The sequence below is a fragment of the Cydia splendana genome, chromosome Z (genome assembly GCF_910591565.1).
Source record: "Cydia splendana chromosome Z, ilCydSple1.2, whole genome shotgun sequence".
NCBI classification, from domain to species: Eukaryota; Metazoa; Arthropoda; class Insecta; order Lepidoptera; family Tortricidae; genus Cydia; species Cydia splendana.
The window spans coordinates 9,920,525-9,944,517 of NC_085987.1; the positions used below are offsets into that span (position 1 = coordinate 9,920,525).

At 37.1% G+C, this 23,993-nt stretch overlaps 1 protein-coding gene across 1 annotated transcript; it reads left to right on the top strand.

Moving 5' to 3' along the window:
* Positions 1 to 6,715: 6,715 nt before the first annotated feature.
* Positions 6,716 to 19,739, top strand: LOC134804209 (cytochrome P450 6k1-like). The gene is made up of 8 exons (XM_063777174.1): positions 6,716 to 7,134; positions 9,506 to 9,661; positions 9,963 to 10,147; positions 10,932 to 11,092; positions 12,240 to 12,358; positions 15,442 to 15,547; positions 17,479 to 17,727; positions 19,525 to 19,739. The coding sequence occupies exons 1-8, from the start codon at positions 6,754 to 6,756 to the stop codon at positions 19,683 to 19,685; spliced, it is 1,518 nt and encodes a 505-aa protein (XP_063633244.1). The 5' UTR covers positions 6,716 to 6,753; the 3' UTR covers positions 19,686 to 19,739.
* Positions 19,740 to 23,993: the final 4,254 nt, after the last annotated feature.

Genomic DNA, 23,993 nt, shown 5'->3' on the forward strand with positions numbered 1-23,993 from the left:
GTAAAGTCACTACAAGCCAACATTCCAAAAATATATTGAGACGCCCCTAAAACACTATAAGATCGTGTGAATATATATTTGAAACGTTGGCTTGTAAAGGTATTTGTGAACTCGACCGTACCTAACCCCGATGCAGTGGAGTTCGTCTAGTGAAAAAAAAAGTTGGTAATTATTTATTCGGTTAAAAACTTAATAAAATAGAATTGTCAAAACAAAATGCTCAATATTTAGTTGCAGCATTCGAAGTAGGTATGTATTTATAAAAATGGGTTGCAAATATTGCTACTAGTATTTTTCAAACTCGACGGCTACGGTGACAGGCGTCATATCCGTACAGTTTATTTATAACCTAAAAACGCCAAATCTCGCAAAATTGTATTGAGATGTATTGTATACCACCGTTCCTGTTTGAAAAATACTATAATTGGTTTACATAACTACAGTACATACTTACTTGTATAATTATGTTGTTGACTTTACCTTCATAAATCCGTTTATTGACCGGGTATTGGACATATTGGTGTCGATTTGTATGGGAAGTTTTAGATGAAATTAGTAGTACATTACTAAAGAGAGCGGGAAATTAGGGATTGCTGGTCAAGTACATAGTTATTGCCTGGGTTAGGCCGGAGAGGTTACAAATAAATAATAAAAACCTATTGCCGATCTGTCTCTCTAAAGCGCCTGCAACTTGATATTTCGCAAGTATCCATTATAATTATAATTTATAATCAAATTGCCAATTCGATTATAAATTTAACTGACCACACGTACACAATTCAATAGCGGGATCAGCGAACCAATGTCCTTGAATTTACTTTTGTGTCCGCACCACACAATTTAATCAGATTGTCCCGTCTGAACTGACCTTTAGAGTTTACATTTTGTGCTAGGTATTGATGTATTCTTTAGTTAGGTATCATCACCTTTAGCTGGGTAAGTGACGTTCGGTAGGTTGAAAGTACCCTCGACCTAGCAATGACTATTCAAAAGTGGAGTAAACACAAGGCATAACTGTTTGTTGGGCAATAACATCGGGCGTCACGTCCGTCCGTTCGTGCCAGCCGACCGTAAAATGAGCTTGCTTCTTTCAGTTTCGATATTTCATTGTCTTGCCTGAGCTGAATCCAAGTCACTTTTGGCGTGCCGATAGACTTTGTATTTCACCAAGATTTTTGACTTGCGGTTTTAAATTGGAAACTTAAAAGGTATTAATAAAAGCCGAACGAGTGTCTTTTTTAACTCTGCCCTCTTCGTTGCTTTGCCGATCTATATTAGTATCTAATCTATACTAGTAGTATAATCACAGAAGGTCTTCGAATCATACTTCTACTTTTAAAAAACTTCCGCTTGTGTATTACAAGTCGCAAGCTCTCATGAAAAGAACCATAGATATGAGACAATATGGTTGAAAATGATCGAATTTCACTATAAAAGAGCAAGTCAAACTCACGCTCCGATGGTCCGTGCCATTTCATAATAAATAAATATTAGGGGACATCTTACTCAGATCAACCTAGCCCCAAACTAAACAAAGCTTGTACTAAATATGTGTGCTAGGCGACGATATACATACTTATTACAACCATGACACAAATAAATGCCCTTACCGGGATTCGAACCCAGGACCATCGGCTTCGCAGGCAGGGTCACTACCCGCTAGGCCAGACCGGTCGTCAATAACCAATACCAACAATATTACATTACATATATTTTTTAAGATAAACGAATGTAGCAATAAACCCTTATGTTTTCGTCATGTCTTTCTGTCCGTCCATTTGTCTATTTGTATGTAACGTTTTATTTGGAAAGTAGTTATAAGATATATTTTTATAAACATTTTAAGTATTTATAAGTGTGTTTCCCATTCCGCCACTTAGTTTTGTAATTAAATTATTAAGAATAACCTCATTCCCTCAATTAAATATTATCTTCATGGGGTGAATACAAAGTTTATGTTTTAGCCATTTGATAGCAAAACGACAATGATTAAAAGCCACTCGGTCAGCTAACATGGCGTTAAAATTATTCATGTAGTTATGTACCTACGTACGTTCTCTATCTAATGGGTAATTCTTATTCTTATGCATTTTTTGTGTAACACGTAAGAATAGCATGTATTTTTGTGAAAGTAAGTAAACTCTATATCAATATACTTAGCAATTTACCTCTAGTTTTAGGTCAACCTAAATGTATTGTCCTGAGGGTATTAGAAACATATAAAAAAAAATTACAAGTGCGAAATGTCACGGACCGTGTAGTGTGACTTCCCCAGATTTTGTGATATTTGATTTTTTTTTTAATATGAAGTGATTTTGCAATAATTCTACAACACTGTTTAAAAATTGTATGGATTTATAACGATTTTATATCATTTAAAACAACATACATTTTGTGATTCGTTTTCGCGTCACCACCGCGCGTGGTAATATAAACATGCGGTACTCGGAAGAAAATTATCTTTACTACTGGCAGCCTTATTAAAGTTTTTTAAGAACAGCAACACTGTGTTGTTGTCAGGTTTACAATTGGCTGAAGGGAGAAGTTTTGTCGAAAATTATTTATTTGTGTTCATTTGAAAAAACGGTCAACATTAACGCGTCACCGCCGTGTTACAGTTTTAAAAGTAAGTTGCAGTTTCACGTTATTGTTTGTAACATAAGATATACCTCATACATTGCAGGTTAAGCTAATTATTTAACATTTGCAAAATCAAAGGAAATGTTTATGTAATATCGAACATGTTCCAAATTATCACGACCGTGGCCTCAAAAATCTGTCACCGCCACGGACTTTTGAGTCCATGTTCGTGACATATAGACACGTGGTCGTGTCATTCTTAATTCGTTTGTTTAATTTAGAGGCACATGCACTTTTCGGAAATGCATTTGCTATTATTGCCCGACTGCCAAAGCAAAAAAATGTTTTTCGCTTGTATATATGTATGATGTGTATTGAATTCTTTGTCACGCTCTACAGCCTTTGTAGTTTGACGGATTTCAACGTCTGAGCTGTCATTAGGTTTGTCATAGTCATAGGAGTGACTTAGGCTATGTTAAAATAACTATATAAATCAAACTAGCCGAGTTGGCCACCAAAATGCCAAAATGTCACGACTGAGTGACACTTTGTCACAACCGTGTTTATGTACTCATTTTATTTACCTTTCCTGAGGGTATTAAGCTTGACCATATGAATCAAAAAATTGCTTTTTGTATGTACTTTTGATATATGTAATAATATGTGAAAAATAAAAACGTTTATGAAAAAAAAATTTTTTTGGACACAATTTAAGAATCATCCTAATGCGCAAAAATTAACTAATTTCACAAATAGGTAACTAAATTACTTCAAACGTTTTTGGCAATTGTCTCATATCTGAGCAATAGGCAACTACTTTCAGGGTATTGGCAATAATGTAAATAGGTACCTAGTCTGTAGTATTTTCACATAGCTTGTGTACGGTGATAGCTGCCATCTAAAGGCCGCCATATTGTATGGAGATGACGGCTGTGACCATACCCAAGGTTTAAATAGTAAGGTTTTTGTAATGACAAGTATCTACCGACTACTTTATGAAAGTTCTTTTTTTTGTGCAAAGTAGGCTTCGTACATATCTATGTATAGTACTCGTATACTTACCTATTTAAGTATAAGTACATAGTTTTAATATTCGTGGCACGTCCCAAGCACGCAACAACAAAGTAAATTGAATCGACAGCGGGAAATTAAAGTTCCGATGCCGGTAACAATTTTATTTTTACGTGAGGTATGTTCGCGCTTTCAGAGAAACATTTTACAGTGCTACAGTGCTCTCCGCATTGGAAGGACACTTTCCGACCAAACTTGCTCTGCACAGATTTTGCGATGACACGGTGTAGGAGTGTCATCATAAAGGCTGGTTTTAGTGTCACGCGGACCGTCCGTGCAGATATCGCTCCGCATCGGACCAATATGTATTAAGTTCAGGGAGCGTTATAGAGTAAAGCTGACGGGTCCGCGCGCACGACCGTCCGCGCGGACAGCTTTCTCATACAATTTGGCGGTGCGGAGCGATCCGCACGGACGGTCCGCGTGACACTAAAACCAGCCAAAACGACATACGAACGAAATGTACCTTTTGCCTACCTGCGACTGACATCATTTAGATATCATATTAATGTCACAATATAAGTTTAAATTGGCGGTGTTCCTTTATTTTTTAGTTACTCGGTTAAATCGTTTGAAAACTAACGCCGTAAAACTGCCCACTGTTTGGATGACACGCTTCTTGAACCACACGTGGTTCCAGGCGCAATCTCATATTGGATTCCTACTACATTATATTCTTCAGAGCTAACATTTATGCTTGTAATTACTTAAATGTATTTGACGTTCTCCTAGCTAAAAGAACTTGTGCAAACTTAATTATTATGGTAATGAGTTAGCGGATATACCTACATCGAACACAATAAACTCTCAAGAAACACCAAGCAACTTCGCAAAACTTGGCGAGTGGGTTTTATGGTTAGGAACTGGCAGTTAAATGGCAGCGAACTACGAGATTAATTGTACCTACAAAGAGTTGAATTAGTCTGTAACGAGATCCATTGTTCGTCTATGTTCATAAGTACTTGTCCAATTCATGAGAGGTAATTAATGCTGTGAGAAGACCATCTTCCAACGTGCTTTGATTTTTAATCGACGAAAAAAGGACTGCATATAATATAAAGGTATATTTATATATACTTGTTACGAATTCTGTCTTATGCTCGTACGCATTCCACAGTTGTGGTCAGAACGTATCCGAACATTCTCGTCCAGTAAAGCATGGAACGCTCATCACAAGTTACTACTTATTTAAACGAATTGTAAAACTTGTAACTTACAAGTTATTCCTCATTATTTACTTACTGGTAATTTTATGATAGTGGTATTTACGTGGACATTTCCTTATTCTATCCAGACACTGGGTTATTTTAGTGTGTATAAAGAACGACAGATTGAACGTTGTATGATGCTGTAACAGTAAAGCTGCACCAGAAATACTGCTGCAGTGTGCAACTAATAAACACAATTATAACGATTATAAAGACTACAATGCGGTTAGGCCGAACGTATCATGGGCCAATAATGTATTAATAATGTACACTTAATAACATCTACTGTATCATATGTTCTCCTGAATAAACTTTCATTTCATTTGGATAGGTATAATGACTTTGTTTGCATTCGCCCGTTCTGATCTCATCGAACCAGTTTTTCAAGCAATGCCTAAAGTTGCACAAAGTTGGTGCTTCAATTCTTTTTCTTTTCTTTTACTCTTTCACATTATGTTTTGTAACAGATGATTATAGAGGTATTTTAACGTGGGTTAACTTATTACCTCTAACAACTATATTACATGGTTGATATGTAGACATTAGGTAAGTACCTACCTACCTAGTACATATTTCCTTAACTTCATTGTCTTTTTTTTTTCAATATGTACCGCGGGATTTAGATTATTCCGTGCGCTGAAATCACTGCCTAAAGTGCATGATTCAGACATAGTCTCCTAAGTTGTTACTAAATAATTCAAAGCAAAACAACAACTATGCAAGTTGAACGTGTCCGCTACGCAAGCACCAATCCAGATTCTAGCTCAGGAGGGGACAACAACCATTACCCTCCCTCCCCCAGCTTCCTTAGAGATATGACATTGTAGTACTAACCTTGGATGGCCCAGTAGGTGAGCTATTGCCCATAGACGTAGGAAAATACTTTATATTTGTTACAAACATGATTAATATTTTAAAATAAGCATAAATAACAGGATATTTTAAGCACATAGTAACTTAATATGTACTCTACATGTTTTCCTGCACCACGAATTGGTTGTTTTGCTCAATTAACGGCACAACACGCTAACGACGAGGAAGATGCAAGTTATTAGTTTTCCTCGTTATGCTTGTCCGTAATAATGTCCGTGCTATGGAAATACCCGTACTTCATTCTCAGTTTAAGGAATTATTTTTTATTTCTGCCGGACATCGTTAGGTCATAAAAGTTGGCATAAAAGGGCTCTAATGGCAAATGTATGTAGCAAAAACAGAGCCCGTTTAGTTTCGTCATTTCCGTCAGTCCGCCCGTCCCTCCTCCGTCTTTCTGTAATATTTTAAGGTATATTTTGATAAAATTTGCAATGTAAGTACTTAGTTGAAATTTGTAAGCCGTTACTTAGTTTAGAAGTAACATTCAACGAAAAAAATATTTGAAAAGGGCACTCCTTAAGTATAACTTAACCGTTTTTTGAGTATACTGTAAACATCAACGTATGTCCAAATTAACATTTAAATTTAAGGGTAACCCCTTAGAGGTCACATTTCAACATAGCATATGATTTTGGCAAGCTTACAAGAAATCATTTCTTTAAAGTGTTAATTAAGTTTTAGCGAGTAATAACATATTGTCAAATTAGAATTAACCTCAAGTTTACCTACGCATGTGGTTTTTGAAAATGTCAAAACTTTCGCGAATTGATATCACTGATGCGGAACTGCTATGCACATATTTATGAGTGATGACATTCTAAATTAACAAATAAACTTATCCTGTTATGTAAGAATTTCAAATATTATATAAATAAAATTTACGTCATTGATAATCCGACCTGATACCGATGACTATACGATTCTTGACTGACAACAATTTATGAATTCTACTAAGATATTTCCTTAAGTCGTCAAGAACTCATATCATGAACCGGCATTATACCTCGAACTGCAAGCCAACATGGACGTTTTGAAAACGAGTACAGTAACGAAATATCTATTAGCGGCAGCTGTCACCGCGTTCCTCGTCCTATTTTGGATTCTAAGGCAAAGATATGATTACTGGAAGAAGCGCGGTATACCCTACGTGAAGCCCGTATATTTCATAGGGAATCTAGGTTTCGTTATGAGAAAATCAGTGTTTGATTTCTTCCTCGAGATGAGTAAGAAGTATCCTACGGATTGCGTCGGTATGTTCCTAGGAATTACACCCACGCTAGTGGTGCAGACACCGGAGCTTGCACGGAAAATACTCGTCAAGGATTACGGCAATTTCGAAGACAGGTTCCTGTATTCGGGTCACGCCGATCCGCTTGGATCGCTGAATCTCTTCACAGTAAAGGTAAGTCAATAAATAGTAATATTATTATTAATAATGAACGAGATATGGATTTTGAAGTCTTAATAAATAATTTTTATTTTATTTAAATACCTACTTATAGTACTTACCTCAAAATGAGTAATGAAGTAATTAATAAGTAACGTGATATTGATATGTGAGTGTCAATATCTGTAATTTAGTCGAACGAGTGAGCGAAGCGAACGAAGTTCTTACATTCAACTTTGAACACGCGGCTGGCTAGCAGCACGTCCCGGCATTTCGATGTTTTTAAGCTGAACTGTCAGAAGATAGTTTGATACTCAATAACTAAAGTAAATTTGTTCTAATTTGAATGAAATTGGGTAAACGGGTAGTCGAGGGCATTATATTTTAGTCATTAAATTATGAGCAGGCTCGATCAAGAGGTTATTGAGCTAGAAGAGCTTAGAAGGCCAAAAACCTGTTTGTGAGGGGGCTTGCTATTCTGGTCATTTTATTTGCAAGAAAGTTTGGTCGAGTTTGGTATCAAATGAAAGTGCTCGGCTTACGCTTTTATAATATCGTTTTTAAATTTACCGTTTTGAAATAAAGTTGGTCAAGCAGATCTTGTTAGTAGAAAAAGGCGGCAAATTTGAAAAATGTAGGCGTATGAGGCGAAGGGACTTCGTCTCATAGAAAATTTTAATTTCGCGCCTTTTTCTACTGACAAGATTTGCTTGACTGTCTATAATTAGCAAGAAAAAATAAACATAATATAGGTATTTGACATTTGACAGGAAATGGATTTTTTTATTTTAATCTATAATTAAGATGACATGGTGACTTAAATCTATCAGTTAAGGGCTCCACAGACCTTGCAATAAATCCACGCGATTTTTGATCCAATGCCGCCTATAGTGCGACATAAAATAGTAGAAATAAAATAAAATGGAATTCAAAAATGTCCATACTAAATTGTTGCCATGTGTATGCATTTTACGTCAAAAATGTGACAGTTACGTAGAAAGTGGCGCCCTCATTTATTAACCGACATTTACGTAAACAAATGAATTTTAATCATGGAGGCCACTTTTGGGGGGTAAATGAGTAAATTAAAAAATGTTTTTTAAACTATATCGTGTTACATATCAAGAAGCTCATTTTAAGAATGTCAAATATATATTTTTTGTAATTTTAAAACGGATAGTAGGATTTTAAAACGGAAAATAGTTTAGAAGTTATTAAAGAAAATAGCCAAAAAATGACAAACCTCGACCTGGATCTGGTCCTGGACCCGGAACTGGACCCGGACCCGGACTCGGACCTGGACTCGGACCTTGACCCGGAAAACCACTGATACCTAAACTAAATAAACCACTATGATTACCTACCTACCATAAAATGTAGGTACTTATAAAGTATAATGCCAAACTTACTAGCCCCTCCCGCTCAAACTCCCGTACACCGCACCGCACGCGCCGTTAAGTGGGTTAGGTTAGGTTTTAACTGCGAGCCTTACAGAAACGAAATGCTACTAGAAAAGTGGGTTTGGTAAGGTTCGAACTGCAATCCTCACAGAACCGACTGCTATCACAGAAGTGAGTTCGTTAGGCTAAAACTGCGACCCTTACAGAAACGAAATGCTACCTACTAGAAAAGTGGGTGTTTTACCTCCTCAGAAGCCGGTTTATTTTTCTTAAAAATTATTTTCTACTATTTTATGTCGCACTATACGCAGTAAGTAGGTGCAACAAAATCGCTCTATATAATTTTTGCCAAACCGCGAGTTCTCAGTTCGGGGCGAACTACTAGTAATAATGTTCAGTTGGTAAAGTAGCAATTCAAATAAAATAATTCAAGTATTAGGTGCTTGTGTTTATACACTGAACTTAAGACCAGTTCTTGGAATTTTTATCATCGGAAATATACTAAAAATAGTTGGTATCTCGGCTCGTACCAAGAGTTTCTTGGAACTTAATATGTAGTTACGAAATATCATTTATATTTGTGTACCGCTTGGTTATCAGTGAAGGAAAACATGAGGAAAAAGACTTAATAAGGTTTATTTCTCTTCTGGGCTGGTGGGTCAGATGCAGAAGGATGTTGCTTTTAGGATTAGGTTACCAAAAACACACCTCAAATATTACACCGCACCGATAGAAAAAAAACTGTCTGTTTTCGTCTATAAGTACCCGCTGACACCCGAGCAAGACACACATAAAATTATCTGACAAAACAAAATTAATCAAAATCGGCTTAGCCATTTAAAATATAGTTTCGAGGGAACATATTAGGGAGACAAAACGCCCTTCTTTCCGTATTTGAGTAAAAATGACACCCTGTCAATGTGCAAAAGGAATACAGATATAAGATTGATGTGTTGTAATTAATTAGTTCTCAATGATTTATTTAGAATCCGATATGGGCCTCGATGAGACAAGAATTAACGCCCATGTTCACGTCATCACGGCTCCGAAAAGTCACAGAACTTATGAACATGAATGCGGCAGAACTCGTGAAAAGAGTGCAGCGCAACTTTATCGAGAGGAAGGAAGATGTCAATCTTAAGGTAACTCACAATGACATAGGATTGTGAATGGGTCATGGAATGGACACAGATTTAATGTTCATATTTCTCTGTTCTGTGCAAATGCGAATTTGTCTTTCAGTCTTTGAGTGTATATTAGGTACTATCATTGTACCAGCTGTATCTTGATTAGGTACTAGTTACACTGTACGACAAGATTTGGATACCATTACAATTTGCACTGTTTTTTATGAAATAGGTAGGTATTTAATTTACTGCTAAAATTAAATCAAAATTGAATAGCCAGGTAACCAATGATTTACCCCTTTTTTTCCCCTTTCAGGAAGTGTTCTCTATGTACGCATCTGACACGGTCGCTTTCACTGTATTCGGCCTACGTATTAGCCGCCTTAGCGACCAAGACTCCCCTTTGTGGTTCATCACGAGCCACATGGTGAAATGGACTTTCTGGCGAGGACTTGAATTCAGTACTATATTCTTTTTGCCCTTTCTGGCAAAACTGCTGAGGTAGGTGAACATTATTTTAGGTTTTATGTGCGTGTGAAGTATGATTTCGATTAGGTATGCGCTATACCTACACGTAAAACTCCTTCCTGCCCTGCGCTTTTAGACGAAACTCAACACTTGATCTGCACACACTCTTATTTCCTTAACAATAAAATTGTGCTAAGATGGCAGCCTGCCTCGTAATTATTTTATCAAGGGGATATTTTACAAAGCCAGTGACTTGTAACCTTGACCATATAAGAGTCTCTTTTCAGCTCAATTTGTTATTAAGTAGAGACTTTCCCTTATATTATATCGGTTACCGGCGTTTATAGAATGGCCCCTTATTTGCACATATATGATCAAAAGCCCAGAGAGAAATATTTACCAATCCAAAAGCTTTTTTACCAAAAAAACTCCTTTTACAATATACAGGGTGAGGCATGTAAAAAATGCACAAGCAAAAAAATTAGCTATAAATAGTCTGTACTCCTCAAACTGACGAACATTTGTCCAGCGACTTTTAAAGTAACTTGTGTTTTGATTTGTATCACACTTTAAAGTTTATTCTAAGACGCAATGCGAATTTTATTGCGAATTTTATATTTAAGGCGTGACCGGCAACGTCATTTACAATGATGATGGCGTACATTGAAGATAATATTTAAATACATATTTACTTAATTTGTATGAAAAATAGGAAGTCTAAGGACTTCATAATTTTCTAAAGTTATTAAAAAAAACTTTCGTGTTAATTAATTAGCATCTGATTGGCTTTCAATGTCTTCTTTTATTTTATTTACAGATTACAATTCTTCTCTGGAGGCGCAACAGAGTACATTAGAAAACTGTTTTGGAGCGTTGTCGACGAGCGAAATAAGACCGGCGTATCGAGCGATAAAGATCTCGTTAATCACTTACTGAAATTAAAGGAAAATGTCAAACTCCCTGCCGAGTCTGGATCCAGTAAGTTAAATGATTACGCCCATCAGTATTATTCGCGCAGGGGCGAAGTGATTTCTTTTAATGCTAGAGCCCGTCTAAACTAATACTGCACCGACTTTGCAAAAACAAGTGTGGTAGTGCCACTGTTAACGTTGAAAACAGGACATCGTTAAGGTGGCACTTTCACTCTCTTTCACTTGCCAAGTCGGTGCAGGTTTGCTTGGACGGACCCCAAACATGTTAAAGTATTAGGGATGTACCGACTAGTCGCCGACTAGTCGGGAAAGCCGACTATCCGGCCACATTTGTAGTCGGCGATTAGTCGGCGACTAGTCGGCAAAAATGGCCGATTAGTCGGCGACTAGTCGGCAAAAATGGCCGATTAGTCGGCACTTTATTAGTGAAACAAAACAGAAAAAAAAGAAATCAACAGTCAATATTTACCATTTGTTTTATGTTTATTTTACTAAAATACCTATTCAGGGCGCATACGAAAACTTTTGTTCATATAATTGACCGTTTGATCGTTATCGTATGTTGGTGGGCTGGTGTTTTCCTCTACAGGTCGATCTCAACTGATACTCGTGTAATTTCATGTGCAAGTTCTATAGTTATTTTTTTTTATTATTATTCAGTTTTTTTTTTTTTTTAATGGTGGAGCCATGAGGAACTATTAATGTTATTGCAAAATTTAGAGACTTTAGTCAGGGCACGTTGCTCGTAAAGATGCTGACCACAGGGGATAGGTTCTTAACTGGCGACTACGCACGGGACATAGAGCCTTGGAAATACCTCCTACAAGCTGTACTGACGGTCTCCTCAGGATCGCAAAATAAAAGAACTAAAGACAGAAATTAAACGAGGATTCTTGTGATAGGTCTTTGAACCTGTAGAGAACACCTGTTAGCCAAGCTAAATTATGATGAATAGCGCATCCAAAGGAGCAAAACTATTGTTTTTCACCTGAACTTATACAAAACTAATGATCTGGCCGACTAGCCGACTAGTCGGCCGACTAATCGGCCATTCGAGCGCCGATTAGTCGGCTAGTCGGCTAGTCGGCCAAATCAATAGTCGGTACATCACTATAAAGTATATATTTATGGGACAATACGATTTTTCCGCGGCTATTTACTAAACACACAATAAAAGCTGTGTATTATTTCAGAGTTAGCTGACGATTTGATGCTTGCACAGGCGGCGGTATTTATACTAGGATCTATCGAGACTTCATCAACGACCCTCAGCTACACACTACATGAGCTAGCCCACCACCCTGAAGAACAGGTAGAGTAGTTCCCCAGTTTAGGTAGGTACCTACAGTCGACGTCAAACTTACGTTCACATTTTTCGCCTTATTACAAAGGAGTAAGGTGCAAACGTGTAAGCATATCTTTATCTTCGACTGTACCTAAACTATATTATTGTATTATGGTTTTATTTTATGTTAGTCCAACGGTAACGATTAATTATTTCTGTACCCAGCCTGGCCAAATCAAATCGACACTTTATTCTTATTATCTGTAGGTCATTTACTCTTCTGCTTATCTGTAGTCTCTGTGGCCATAGTAGACACCATAATTTTAGCGATGGTCAACGTGGAGAAGACCGTCGCTTTTATCTTTTAAGTTTGTACACATACAAACGCAAACAGAAAGTCGGTAGAGTAGAAGGGGAGAAGCTCTTTCATTCTTACTGTAACCTATAAAATGACAATGTAAAGGGGCACGTCGGTACCGTAAAATGGGGTGAGTTGGGTGAAATTTGACTTTCAAACCTCGATAAAATTTTATTTTTACATGTGAAAACTGAATGGTGTATATAATATGAGGTTCGGACGTTTGTATTTTAGTTTGTATTTCTTTTGGGTAATTTCATAACTTTGACGATAAAGAGGAAAACCCACCTCACCCCGTAGTGCCTCGTACATATTTGGGGTGAGAGGGTTTTTCATACAAAGGTGATTTTGGAAGATTGTTGGATCGTTTTTTTTTATTATGCGTATTACTATAGCCCCATTTTAAATTGGAATACATTATTTTTGTAGCAGTAGCCTTAAAATCCCTTCTCACCCCCCTCTCAAACCTTCTCCCCCATTCATAACCCAACTCTCCCCGTGAAACCTACTCACCCCGTTTTACGGTACGTATACAAATTACAAGAGTCTGTCCCTATGTCGGGCTTCCAGTAATAAATTTTCTCCGCTCTTCCCCACAATGACCTTATCATTTTATAGGTGGACCGAGACATATAGGTATAAAATAAATTCTATAAGATTTTCTACAATGCCCACATGGATAAACTATTAAATTAGATAAAGTAACACCCACCACTTTCGCGCTTGGCATCTCATATTTGTGTTCAAAACCACTGAATGCATCGATACCATATTCACCCCTATCTGAGACGACATGTGAACGAAAACTAACCTTAGCGGCTCGATTCGGAAAATGAATTAGATTTCTACTAGACTTCAACAAGTTACGATACGGATAATTTAAAGATATTTGTAAGATAGATATGTCAAATTTGACGTTTCCGCGATTCTGGAGGTCCTCTTGAACGATTTCGACAAGTTATGACTTAGATATCCAAGTCACATCTAGTCGATATCTAATGTAGATCTAGTTGATCTCTAAATCGTCTCAAGATCTTGTGATTATCTCGAAATCCAAATAGGCCTGAAAGCCTGTTCGGCCGGGGTACTATTTGCGATGCAAAAGCTTTGCATGGCAAACTAGTTATGGTTTATCGCGAAATTAAGTAGTATTATAAGACTGCAACGTGCTTATTTGTTTTAGAAATATATTCTTAATAAAACTCCGTCGAACTTAATTCATAATAGGGTATTGGCTCCTAGTTTACTCGTAAGTACCAGCTGCAACTGCAAAAAGCAGCCGGCTCTCGAACAAAACTAATTTAACTTACAATCCCTATTAGTCTTATAGAATACGATTGTTCAAACTTATACTTAACCCATGGTATAATAATATACTCCGCCTGGTACTCTATTCCCGTCTTTTCTAGGTCACCTAACTGACACAAGCCTACGTCATCATGCGACAGCGCTATATGATAATATGCGATAACGCTATATATAGCGGCCATGTTATTGTGACGTAGGCCTGTGTCACTCTGGGAATAGAAGACCATGTTTTATTAGACCATGACTTAACCCAGCAATGGGTGGCTTAAATATGCACAGGGTTGCCATAAACTTCAAAATCTAATCTTTACAATACAATTCAAACATGTCCAGTGTTACGGTTGAAACGTCATTCAATAAAGTTTCAGCACATACATGTAACAAATAAAATAAATTATATTGATTATCAAAGGTTATCTCCGTCACTAAAAACAGTAAAACACAGTAAAGTCTAAAGGTGACATTCGGATGGGAACTGCGGCTCCATTATTGTGCCATCCGAATATCACATTAACATTGAGCTGAACAGAAACATGACAGTCGCAGACAATTTAAGCAATTTACCTACAGGTTATGATAAGTTATTAAATAAACAAAAGCCCACGGTACGAGTAGAAGGCCTTGAAAAGTAACGTTTTTTATCCGCATTTATGTTTTAGCAAAAAAATTGCCTAGTTAATATGGAATGGTTAGGTATGTAAAACATTTTGTATCTAGGCGTATAGGCGTATTCGATTTACATTCATACATACCTACTACTACTACCTACTTTTTGAGACAATCAAGTTAACAAAACATATTTACTCGTAGTTTTGTATCACATTTGTAAGAATACAAAATTGATGACATCTCCGCACCCATCAATTTTCGCTGAACGTACAAGTTTTTGCGGGTACGGTTTTTTGCAGGATCCCGTTTTAGTAGTAAGTACGTGCTAATATAGTAACTTTTACACGAGCATTCTGTTTGCGGGATCCTGCATGGATACTACAGAAAACTGGATCCTGCAAAAAACCGTACCCGCAAAAAACTGGACGTCAGTGGGAAACAGCTCTTTCGAAGGCCAATACTTCTTTATACTGCCCTGATTACTGATTGACATTGTCCAAGGACCCTATTGTCCAAAATGTATCCTTAAAAATATACGCATTTTACAAAAAAACCGGGCAAGTGCGAGTCGGACTCGCGCACGAAGGGTTCCGTACCATAATGCAAAAAAAAGCACAAAAAAAACGGTCACCCATCCAAGTACTGACCCCGCCCGACGTTGCTTAACTTCGGTCAAAAATCACGTTTGTTGTATGGGAGCCCCACTTAAATCTTTATTTTATTCTGTTTTAAGTATTTGTTGTTATAGCGGCAACAGAAATACATCATCTGTGAAAATTTCAACTGTCAATTTTGGGTTGATGCATTTCATGAGTCCTTTTTACTTATTCCCCAGGAAAAGCTTTTCAATGAAATTGACACAGCACTAAAGGAAAAGGGAAAAGAGATTTTGGACTACGATAATTTATTAGAGCTGAAGTATCTCTCATCATGCATTAGCGGTAAGGGACCTTTACGTTTACTGGCGCTTATTCGAATGTCCCCTAATAAGGGCGCTTATGCTTTTCAAGTATAAGGCAACAGTGGTAAGGATAAATAGTACTAAAATATATCAATAATATCTACTCGGAATTATTATTAATAAGTAATCACTGTAACAACGTTAGTTTCATATCGTTTAAGCCCGATTAAGATAATATGAGCAGTACTCTTACTTAAGCTTATCAGCTGAAACCAAGTACGGTAGGCAAAAGCCTACTTTGATTTTATAGGCTGCAGACAGGGAGACTCAAGCGTTCGATTACATCAGATCAGTCCTCGAGAATGAATCGCCTAGTAATATATTTTTTTTTTTTGATTTGATATCGACTGGTTTGGTTTGGGAAATAAACCCGGCGTTGATCAATTCAGAATTAAGGTTTGTATCATACGACGAGTGTCTCTGCAACCAGCAATAAAGTTATTCATTTATACTTAAACTAGACGGGCCCGCAGCTCCGCTCGCGTAAATGAAATAAAGAGTGTGTCAACCCTGCCAGGGTTCATAACGGTGATAGGGATTTCTTATTTGTACCCGTTATTTGGATAACTTAATACGCAAAATATCTGAAAAAAAATATGTGATTTGATAAAAGGCACAAACATAAATTTATTATTTATTTTTATAAGCCTAATTGCAAAAACGTTCATTAGATTAATATCCGCCTTAAGACGAATATGGACGACCACCGCCCATAAATCGCCTTTTGGTACAAACGTACGTACTCCCCATTTCCCTTTCTGAATACTAACATTACTTACTACGGTTATGTGAATCCTGGCCTCCGAGAAAAGACAAAACAAAACACACCATGTTTCTCGATCTTGCGATAGCTCTCGCCAGTCCCCATGGCCGAGGATAAGCAGATCTCGAGCAACTACGTCGTTCCAGCGGTAGCTACCTATGACGTCCAATTGGGCGTCTCCCATTTCGTTGTCCCAAGTACGCTCTCGTCACGGCACGATCCTCTCCCATTCTCTCTAAATGTCCGAGCCAATGTAAGCTTAGCCACTTTTGTCTCTCAGTATTCCGCCAGTATATCAGAACACATCGTTATTTCTATAGCAACAGAGTTATATTACGATATTTGGCCGACTGCTGACTGTACGTTTGCTTATTTTCACCAGGTCATTTCGCTCAAAAATATCTGAACATACACTTAAATTTTATCTACCTACATTATAACTTGCTCAACTTTGTATTTTTGGTCCATCTCGGCAGCCCGGTCCCCGGACGAATTTGTTTGCCGAAGCTGTGAAAGTAAATCTGAATAACATAACTCAAAAAGAAATTTAAAACAACAAAATACAAATTACTATTGATATTGATAAGTCATTATCAGTCATTATATGGCATGTCACTCGTATGGGCATAAACTAAGGTAAAAGGTTGAGGTTGACAGCACTTTTTATTTTACTTCGAGTAAAAAAGGCCGAAATCACTGCATACCAACATACCAAACATAATTTTGGTTATTTGAAGTTCGAAACGAAACCAACCGAGAGTTTCCGAAAATAGCCGATAGTCGTAAAATGAAGAATGTTATAAAATTTTCTTTTGCTTATTGTAAATTAAATACGCATCGAAAGCGATAGTTTTTATGCTCTAGTTATATTCTCATACTTAGATAATAGATTAGAACAGTTTTTTCTTATCATACGTGCGTCGTATTTAAGAAACGTGTCAAAAACTTTTTTAGAAATTTGTAAGGCGCCATCTCGCTTCTTCCCTCGTTTTTTATCCCGTTCTGGTTTTTCAATTTTATATATATGATGATACGGACCGCCCAGCACATAAATATTACCTGAAACAATATGAAATTGATGTTCTTAATCAACGGTGAACTTCTTACTAAGTTTAGAGTGGTGAGACTAACCCAGTATTCGTTTATAGAAACAATGAGGAAGAACACACCAGTACCGTATTTAGAGAGGAAATGCAAGAACAGGTACCAACTGACGGACGATATAGTGATTGAGGAGGGCACCCCAGTATTCGTGAACGTCATGGCGCTGCATTTTAATGAGAAGTACCACGAGGAGCCCGAGAAGTGGCGCCCCGAGAGGTTCACCAACCCGCCCGACAACGATAATAAAAATTTCACTTTCCTGCCCTTCGGTGAGGGACCTCACTTCTGCATAGGTATGTTTTATTTTTATACTTGCACAATATTTTGTTATGCTAGATATGTAAGAATAATAAATAAAACACCATAGTTACCTATCCATAATGCAAGTTAGTTGGCATAATAGCTTCTGTCAAATGACCAATCTGGGTTTCGCTAACTGAAGCGTATCTTAATTAGATCAAAACCAAGCATATTCTAAAATTAGAACCCTGTGACCTCAATTGTTAGCCGTATTGAACGTCTCACATCCATACCGTGGCGTAGGCAAGGCACCTAGTTATTTTCGCGATAGATGCATATTTGCTACAATGCCGATGCCGGTATATTCGTTTAGTGTGAGAACCTGTTTGCGCATATGGGCTTGTGCACACAAATGAGTGATCCCAATTACTTATCTCTTAAGAGGCTGTCAACATCCAGCGGTCAAGATATGCTTTTAAAGGGTAAATTAATTGAACATGCCTATATAGGGGTTCCAGCAAGAAAATTAGCTTCGAAGTCCAATTATTTATTGGTGTCCACAGAAAGGAGGCATAACCGCTAAATCATATACACATTTACAAGTAGGAAGGCGACAGTAAAGTAAGGGAGCCTTAAGTATATTTAGGTTTTGACATTACAATCAGGTTTAAGAGATCTTGACTCAGCAACGCTCCAAAAGTATCTGCAACCCTCTAATATTTGTCCTCCTGTCATTTAGATAAACTTTTACCAACTAAAAGATTGAGATTAAAATTACCAACCGCGCTTTTTGTCCAAGGCAAAATCATATTATTATTATTATGTTAAAGTTAAGTGGTTTCACAGTTTAGGAAAGCAATGCTAATTATCATTTTTCTTTCGATTAGTGCCTTGAAAGATAAAAGTTTTCATAAGTTTAATAAAGTATTGAAATCATAATTCTAATATTTAGCATTGACATGAGGAAAGGTACTCGACCAATATATTTCTACATGTAAAAATAAACTCATTTATTGTATAATAAGTGTTATAAAATGAATATAAAACTAAAATTAACTACAATTAATAACTAAAGCTAAAAAATTAAAAATACCTCTCAAAATTTTGCGCCCTTAGTAAGGGGATCTATATCTTAATCCCTAAAGTCCTTTCTCCTATTTTTGCATTCCCTAATATTGTTTGTCATAATGATCAGTTGCCCTAACACTAAAAACCCTAATTTTGTTTTCCCTTATTATTGATTACTTATCCTAATGTTATTAAGCATATTTTCTTTTTTGCGAGGGTCGCAGTTCTAACCCTAACCTAACCCACTTTTGTGGCAGCAAGTTCTAAAACCTAACCATTTTTCAGAACCATACATTATGGAAAATAATCGTTATGACAATTGATCGTTAGGGCATGTGCCCATTAGGTCAAACCAGTTAGGGGAAGTGATTTTAGGACAAACGTTGTTAGGGATTCAAAATGACACCCTAGTAAGGTGCCCATCACGCAGGCAGCGTTCCCGCGCTGGATTGCTATGGCCCGTTTTATATTTTTACATATGTTTTTTCCCTTTCCCTAATAATATAAGTAATCTATAATATAATATATAATAATATAAGTAATCTATAATATAAGTAATCTAAATATGACAAATCAATACAAACAAAAAAAATGGGTTTTTTAACTGTCTGTGAACCGCTCCATCAAGATCACTTGTCTTATTTTATTAAATTGATGCGACATTGTTATTTGAGTGGTACAGTTTTGTTTTCATGTTATTTGAGTGGTAGTTTTGTTTCCGTGTTATTTGGGTGGTACAGTTTTGTTTTCATGTTATTTGAGTGGTACAGTTTTGTTTACAGGAAAGCGCTACGGGTTGATGCAAGTGCGTGCAGCGCTCGCGCAGCTGCTGCACAGGTACCGCGTGGAGCCGGTCTCGTCCTACGAGCTCAAGGCCGACCCGTATGCCTTGTTCCTGGCGCCCGCCAACGGAGGCTCGGTCCGCTTCATCCCGAGAACATAGGACGTCCCTTACCTCCCTAACCTGGGCCAATACCGGCACTAGGGGAGGCAACCGTGAATGATAGTTTTAGAGTGCCTAAAGCTTGTAATATAGGTACCGTAAAATGTGGTGAGTAGGGTTCTCGGGGAGAGTTGGGTTATGAATGGGGAGAGAAGGGTTGAAAGGGGGTGAGATGGATTTTTAAGACTACTGCTACAAAAATAATGTATTCCAATTTAAAATGGATCTATAGTAAAACTCATAATAAAAAAAAATCGATCCAACAATCTTCCAAAATCACCTTTGTATGAAAACCCAACTCACCCCAAATACGAGGGACTACGGGGTGAGGTGGGTTTTCCTATTTATCGTCAAAGTTATGAAATGGAACTACGTACCCAAAATAAAATACAAACGTCCGAAACATTATTAATCTTATTATATACACCATTCAGTTTGCATATGTAAAAATAAAATGTTATCGAGGTTTGAATGTCAGTTTTGCGCCCACTCACGCCATTTTACGGTAGTCTACTAAAAATTTAAAAAAGAAACACAGGGTGGAAAATTAAGTACTAGAGACAGCTGAAAGGATAGTGTTATCTAAGTGATTTACAATCGAGTTATTATAATCGTAAAGCTGGGTTAAAAAGTAAAACAAAATCATTAAAATGAAATATTTTATATCAGTGACAACCCTACAAAGTTATTTACATTTTAAATTGACACATGTCATGTCATTCAACAGGATCTACTTGTTAGGGTTGAAACATACAGATTTTTGCACTAATGTTTAATAAACTGTATCTTTAAAACGGTTAGAAATATTAACGTGATTAATAAGTGAAAAACTTAGAGCATGTAATAACCGGAGTCGCCTTTAAGAGCTTACCTTTCTGCCGAAAACCTTGCACAACTGTGCAAACTTTTGTATGGACTGACGTTTATCTGACATGGCTATTTGTACGTTACGTACAAATAGCCATACATTACCCGTGCCCCTCCCCCGCACACAGACAGTACAGAAAATGACAGCCATGGCGTCTCTAGTTACTAAATACTCAAAGGTGAAAAATGAAGTACGTATTAGCCTTAACAATTCCCCGTTCGCGCAAAAGTCCTTCGTTCTGTTCCACCCGATATATCTAAATTACCTAATTACTCTAATTAGCTAATATGTAGTATGCCATAATTATTTTCATAAGTAGTATCATCTGCTTTAAATATTAATAAAACGTTTATTTCGCAAGGCGTTTCGCAAAATGGAAGTCGTAATAACGGTGTATTCCCATTTGTCCCCGCCGGGCACTGATGGGAATAAGTGTTTTCATATAAATCATTCCCATTTGTCCCTGCCCCATGTAAGGCGGCGGTCGCGTGGGACAGGGACAAATGAGAAAACACCGTAAGAACGTAATACATTTAGTACAGTCGACGTCAAATATATGTTTACGAATTTCGCCTTATTACAAAGGAGTAAGGTGCAAAAGTGTAAATATATCTTTGACGTCGACTGTACACTAAACGAACTGTGTTCTCTATTTTTATTTTTCTGTCTTACGCTTAGATTGTTTTACCTCAATTTTACAAAATAAACATGTAATAATTGCACGGGGTGTGAGGTAAAACCCGAAAAGTCAATATAATTGTATATATTTAAATAAGAATTTAACGACGTACGACAGTATGGTTAAACATCAGTCAGTGAGTTAAACCCATTTGCTCGACTTATCGGGTTTGAACGATTTTTCACAAGAATTAATACTGATAAAAAAAATATAATATAAAATGCCCACGACTCACTTATTATTTTTGTAGTACATATTTATATTATCATAGAAAGCAAACAATGCGTAAATAATGTACAAATTTAAAGGAAAATATATTGGGACAAGTTTAAAATAAATATATATGAAAACTGCATTTTAAGGCTAGTTCAGACGGGCCAATTTTTCGCCCATCTGATTAAATTGACAATCAGGTGGTGTAGACGCAAATAAAATTAAAGGACATTGACTCGCTGATTCCACTATGAAATTGTATAAGTACGTGTGGTGACTAGATGAGATTGACGCCAATTTATTTTCTGATCATATCCCGGCTGGATTTTAACCTTACAACCTTGACAACAATAATCGATAAATAAACACAAAGTCTTTTAACTCTTGAGTATCAGAAATTGGTAAGTACCAATTTCTGATACTCAAGAGTTAAGATAGTTTGATATGAATAGGTAAGTACCTACTCATATCAAACTATACACATTCTAGCAGAAATAAGACTTGCCTGGCTCATGTTACTAGGCGCACAACACAAGTAATATTTCAATAGTAGGTAGGTAATATTATAAAGCGAGAGTAAAATCTATCCGTTGGCAAAAATACCAAACCCATTTAAATGAAATTAGGCATGTCTAATTGTCTACTCTAGGTAACTCTAAGTATTGAAAAATGCTGTGCTCTGATGTTTAATTACCTAATAATTAAACGATATCTGATGATGATATGATGTTTAAAAAATTAAACCCAGGGGGAATAGAAGGAGAAATGGCATACGTTAGAGTTACCAAATATCAAAGATTTTGCGACCACCCCATTTTAAGACCTTTACTTAACCTATTTAACAAAAACACCGGGTTTTTCTTTGTCTTTAGGTACTCGAGATTAAATTCATCATTAAGAGGGGGCTAACGCAAAATTGTACCTAATTTTAACCGACGACTGTATTGAATTATCTATCTATCTAATACCTTAATAATTATATGATAAATAAAATTAAAAGCGTTTTTTCCGAAAAATATTCACGTGGATACAGTTTTTTCTGACTTCCACACTAGGCAGTGCCTGTCCCGTGAAGGAGAGATTGATAATCTTAAATATCTAGTAAGTAATACAGTAATCTTATATATATATATATATATATATATATATATATATATATATAAGGAGTAATATGTGGCAAGTGTGAATTAAATGATTACAGACAGAAATATAAGAGAACATAACAAAAGGTAGTATTGCAATTTTAAGTCTAAATTAATAACAATAGTTACTGCAATAAGTCTAAGTTATACTGCTAGACTTGAATAATGTGAAAGAAGAGAAATAAAGACAAAGTAAAATAAAGTGAGTTATTGAGGACCAAGTCCAAAGAGATGGTGTGACCAAATATCCGCCCTGATGGACTACTAAGCAACGCTTTCCACAAAGCAACCGACAGGGAGAAGTGGAGAGCTGCCATAGGAAAAATTAGCAAGCAGAAGAAGTTGACTCTTAACTTGACAAAGTATAATATTAGGATAGAAAAAACTGTATGTGTGTGTGTGTGTGCGTGTTTCTTTCTAATTTCCTGGCTTTACGCCCCTCTTATGGTGCCGTAAGTTCAGAAGCGGAGTTTTTGAAAAATCGTACCGCTTTTTAGATAACATTATACGTATGCCAAAAACATATATATTCTCTTTATTTATTTTTCGTCTTAAGTTAGGTTTGTTATAATATGAATATAAAAGTAAAATATAAAAAAACACTTACAAAACAATAAAAAATACATATAAACACATTATAAAAAACCTAACCTAGGGTGCCGCCGGCAGCGGAGCTTGGTCCAAGCTGCCGGTGGTCAGGGCCGCAGAGTGAGGAACCGACGTACTATACGCGCCGTGTCCAATATTACCGCCTTCTGCATCTGACCCTTGATCCAACCACCCAGCGAGAGTCTCTCTAGGTGTTGGTCGAGACTCTTCGCTATGAGACCGTTCGCTGACACAACTATCGGAACAATGATCGTCGAGTCAACATCCCACATGGCGGTAATCTCGTGAGCTAAGTCTAGGTACTTGCTGGACTTGTCCTTCTCGGCCTTCACGAGATTCTCATCATGGGGGATGGTGACGTCGGCGAGCACGGCCCGGCGCTGCGATCGGTCTATCAGCACGATGTCAGGCTTATTGGCGACAATAGTCCTGTCAGTGATGATAGATCGATCCCAATAGAGCGTGGCACGACCATTCTCGAGAACAGGCGCAGGTAAGTACTTGTAGTACGGTACTTCGCGGTCCACAAGGCCGTATAGAAGAGCAAGTTGCTGGTGAATAATCCTGGCTACGAGATTATGTCTGTGCAAGTACTCACCGTTAGCAAGATGAGAACAACCGGAAATGATATGCCTGAGTGACTCTCCGGGACGGCGGCATGCCCGACAAATGTCGACCGTACCGTCCTTCAGGATATATTTCCGATAGTTGTTCGTCATCATCACTTCGTCCGCAATTGCACAGGCAAAACCCTCGGTTTCTCCGAAGAGGTCCCCGAATCGTAACCAGTTCACCGA

Bases quoted from the DNA above. Each gene is read 5' to 3' on its own strand.
- LOC134804209 (XM_063777174.1), top strand. From the start codon at position 6,754: ATGGACGTTTTGAAAACGAGTACAGTAACGAAATATCTATTAGCGGCA. The intron at 11,093-12,239 runs GTAAGTTAAATG...GTATTATTTCAG, and splicing joins CCCTGCCGAGTCTGGATCCA to AGTTAGCTGACGATTTGATG. The intron at 17,728-19,524 runs GTATGTTTTATT...TTTTGTTTACAG, and splicing joins GGGACCTCACTTCTGCATAG to GAAAGCGCTACGGGTTGATG.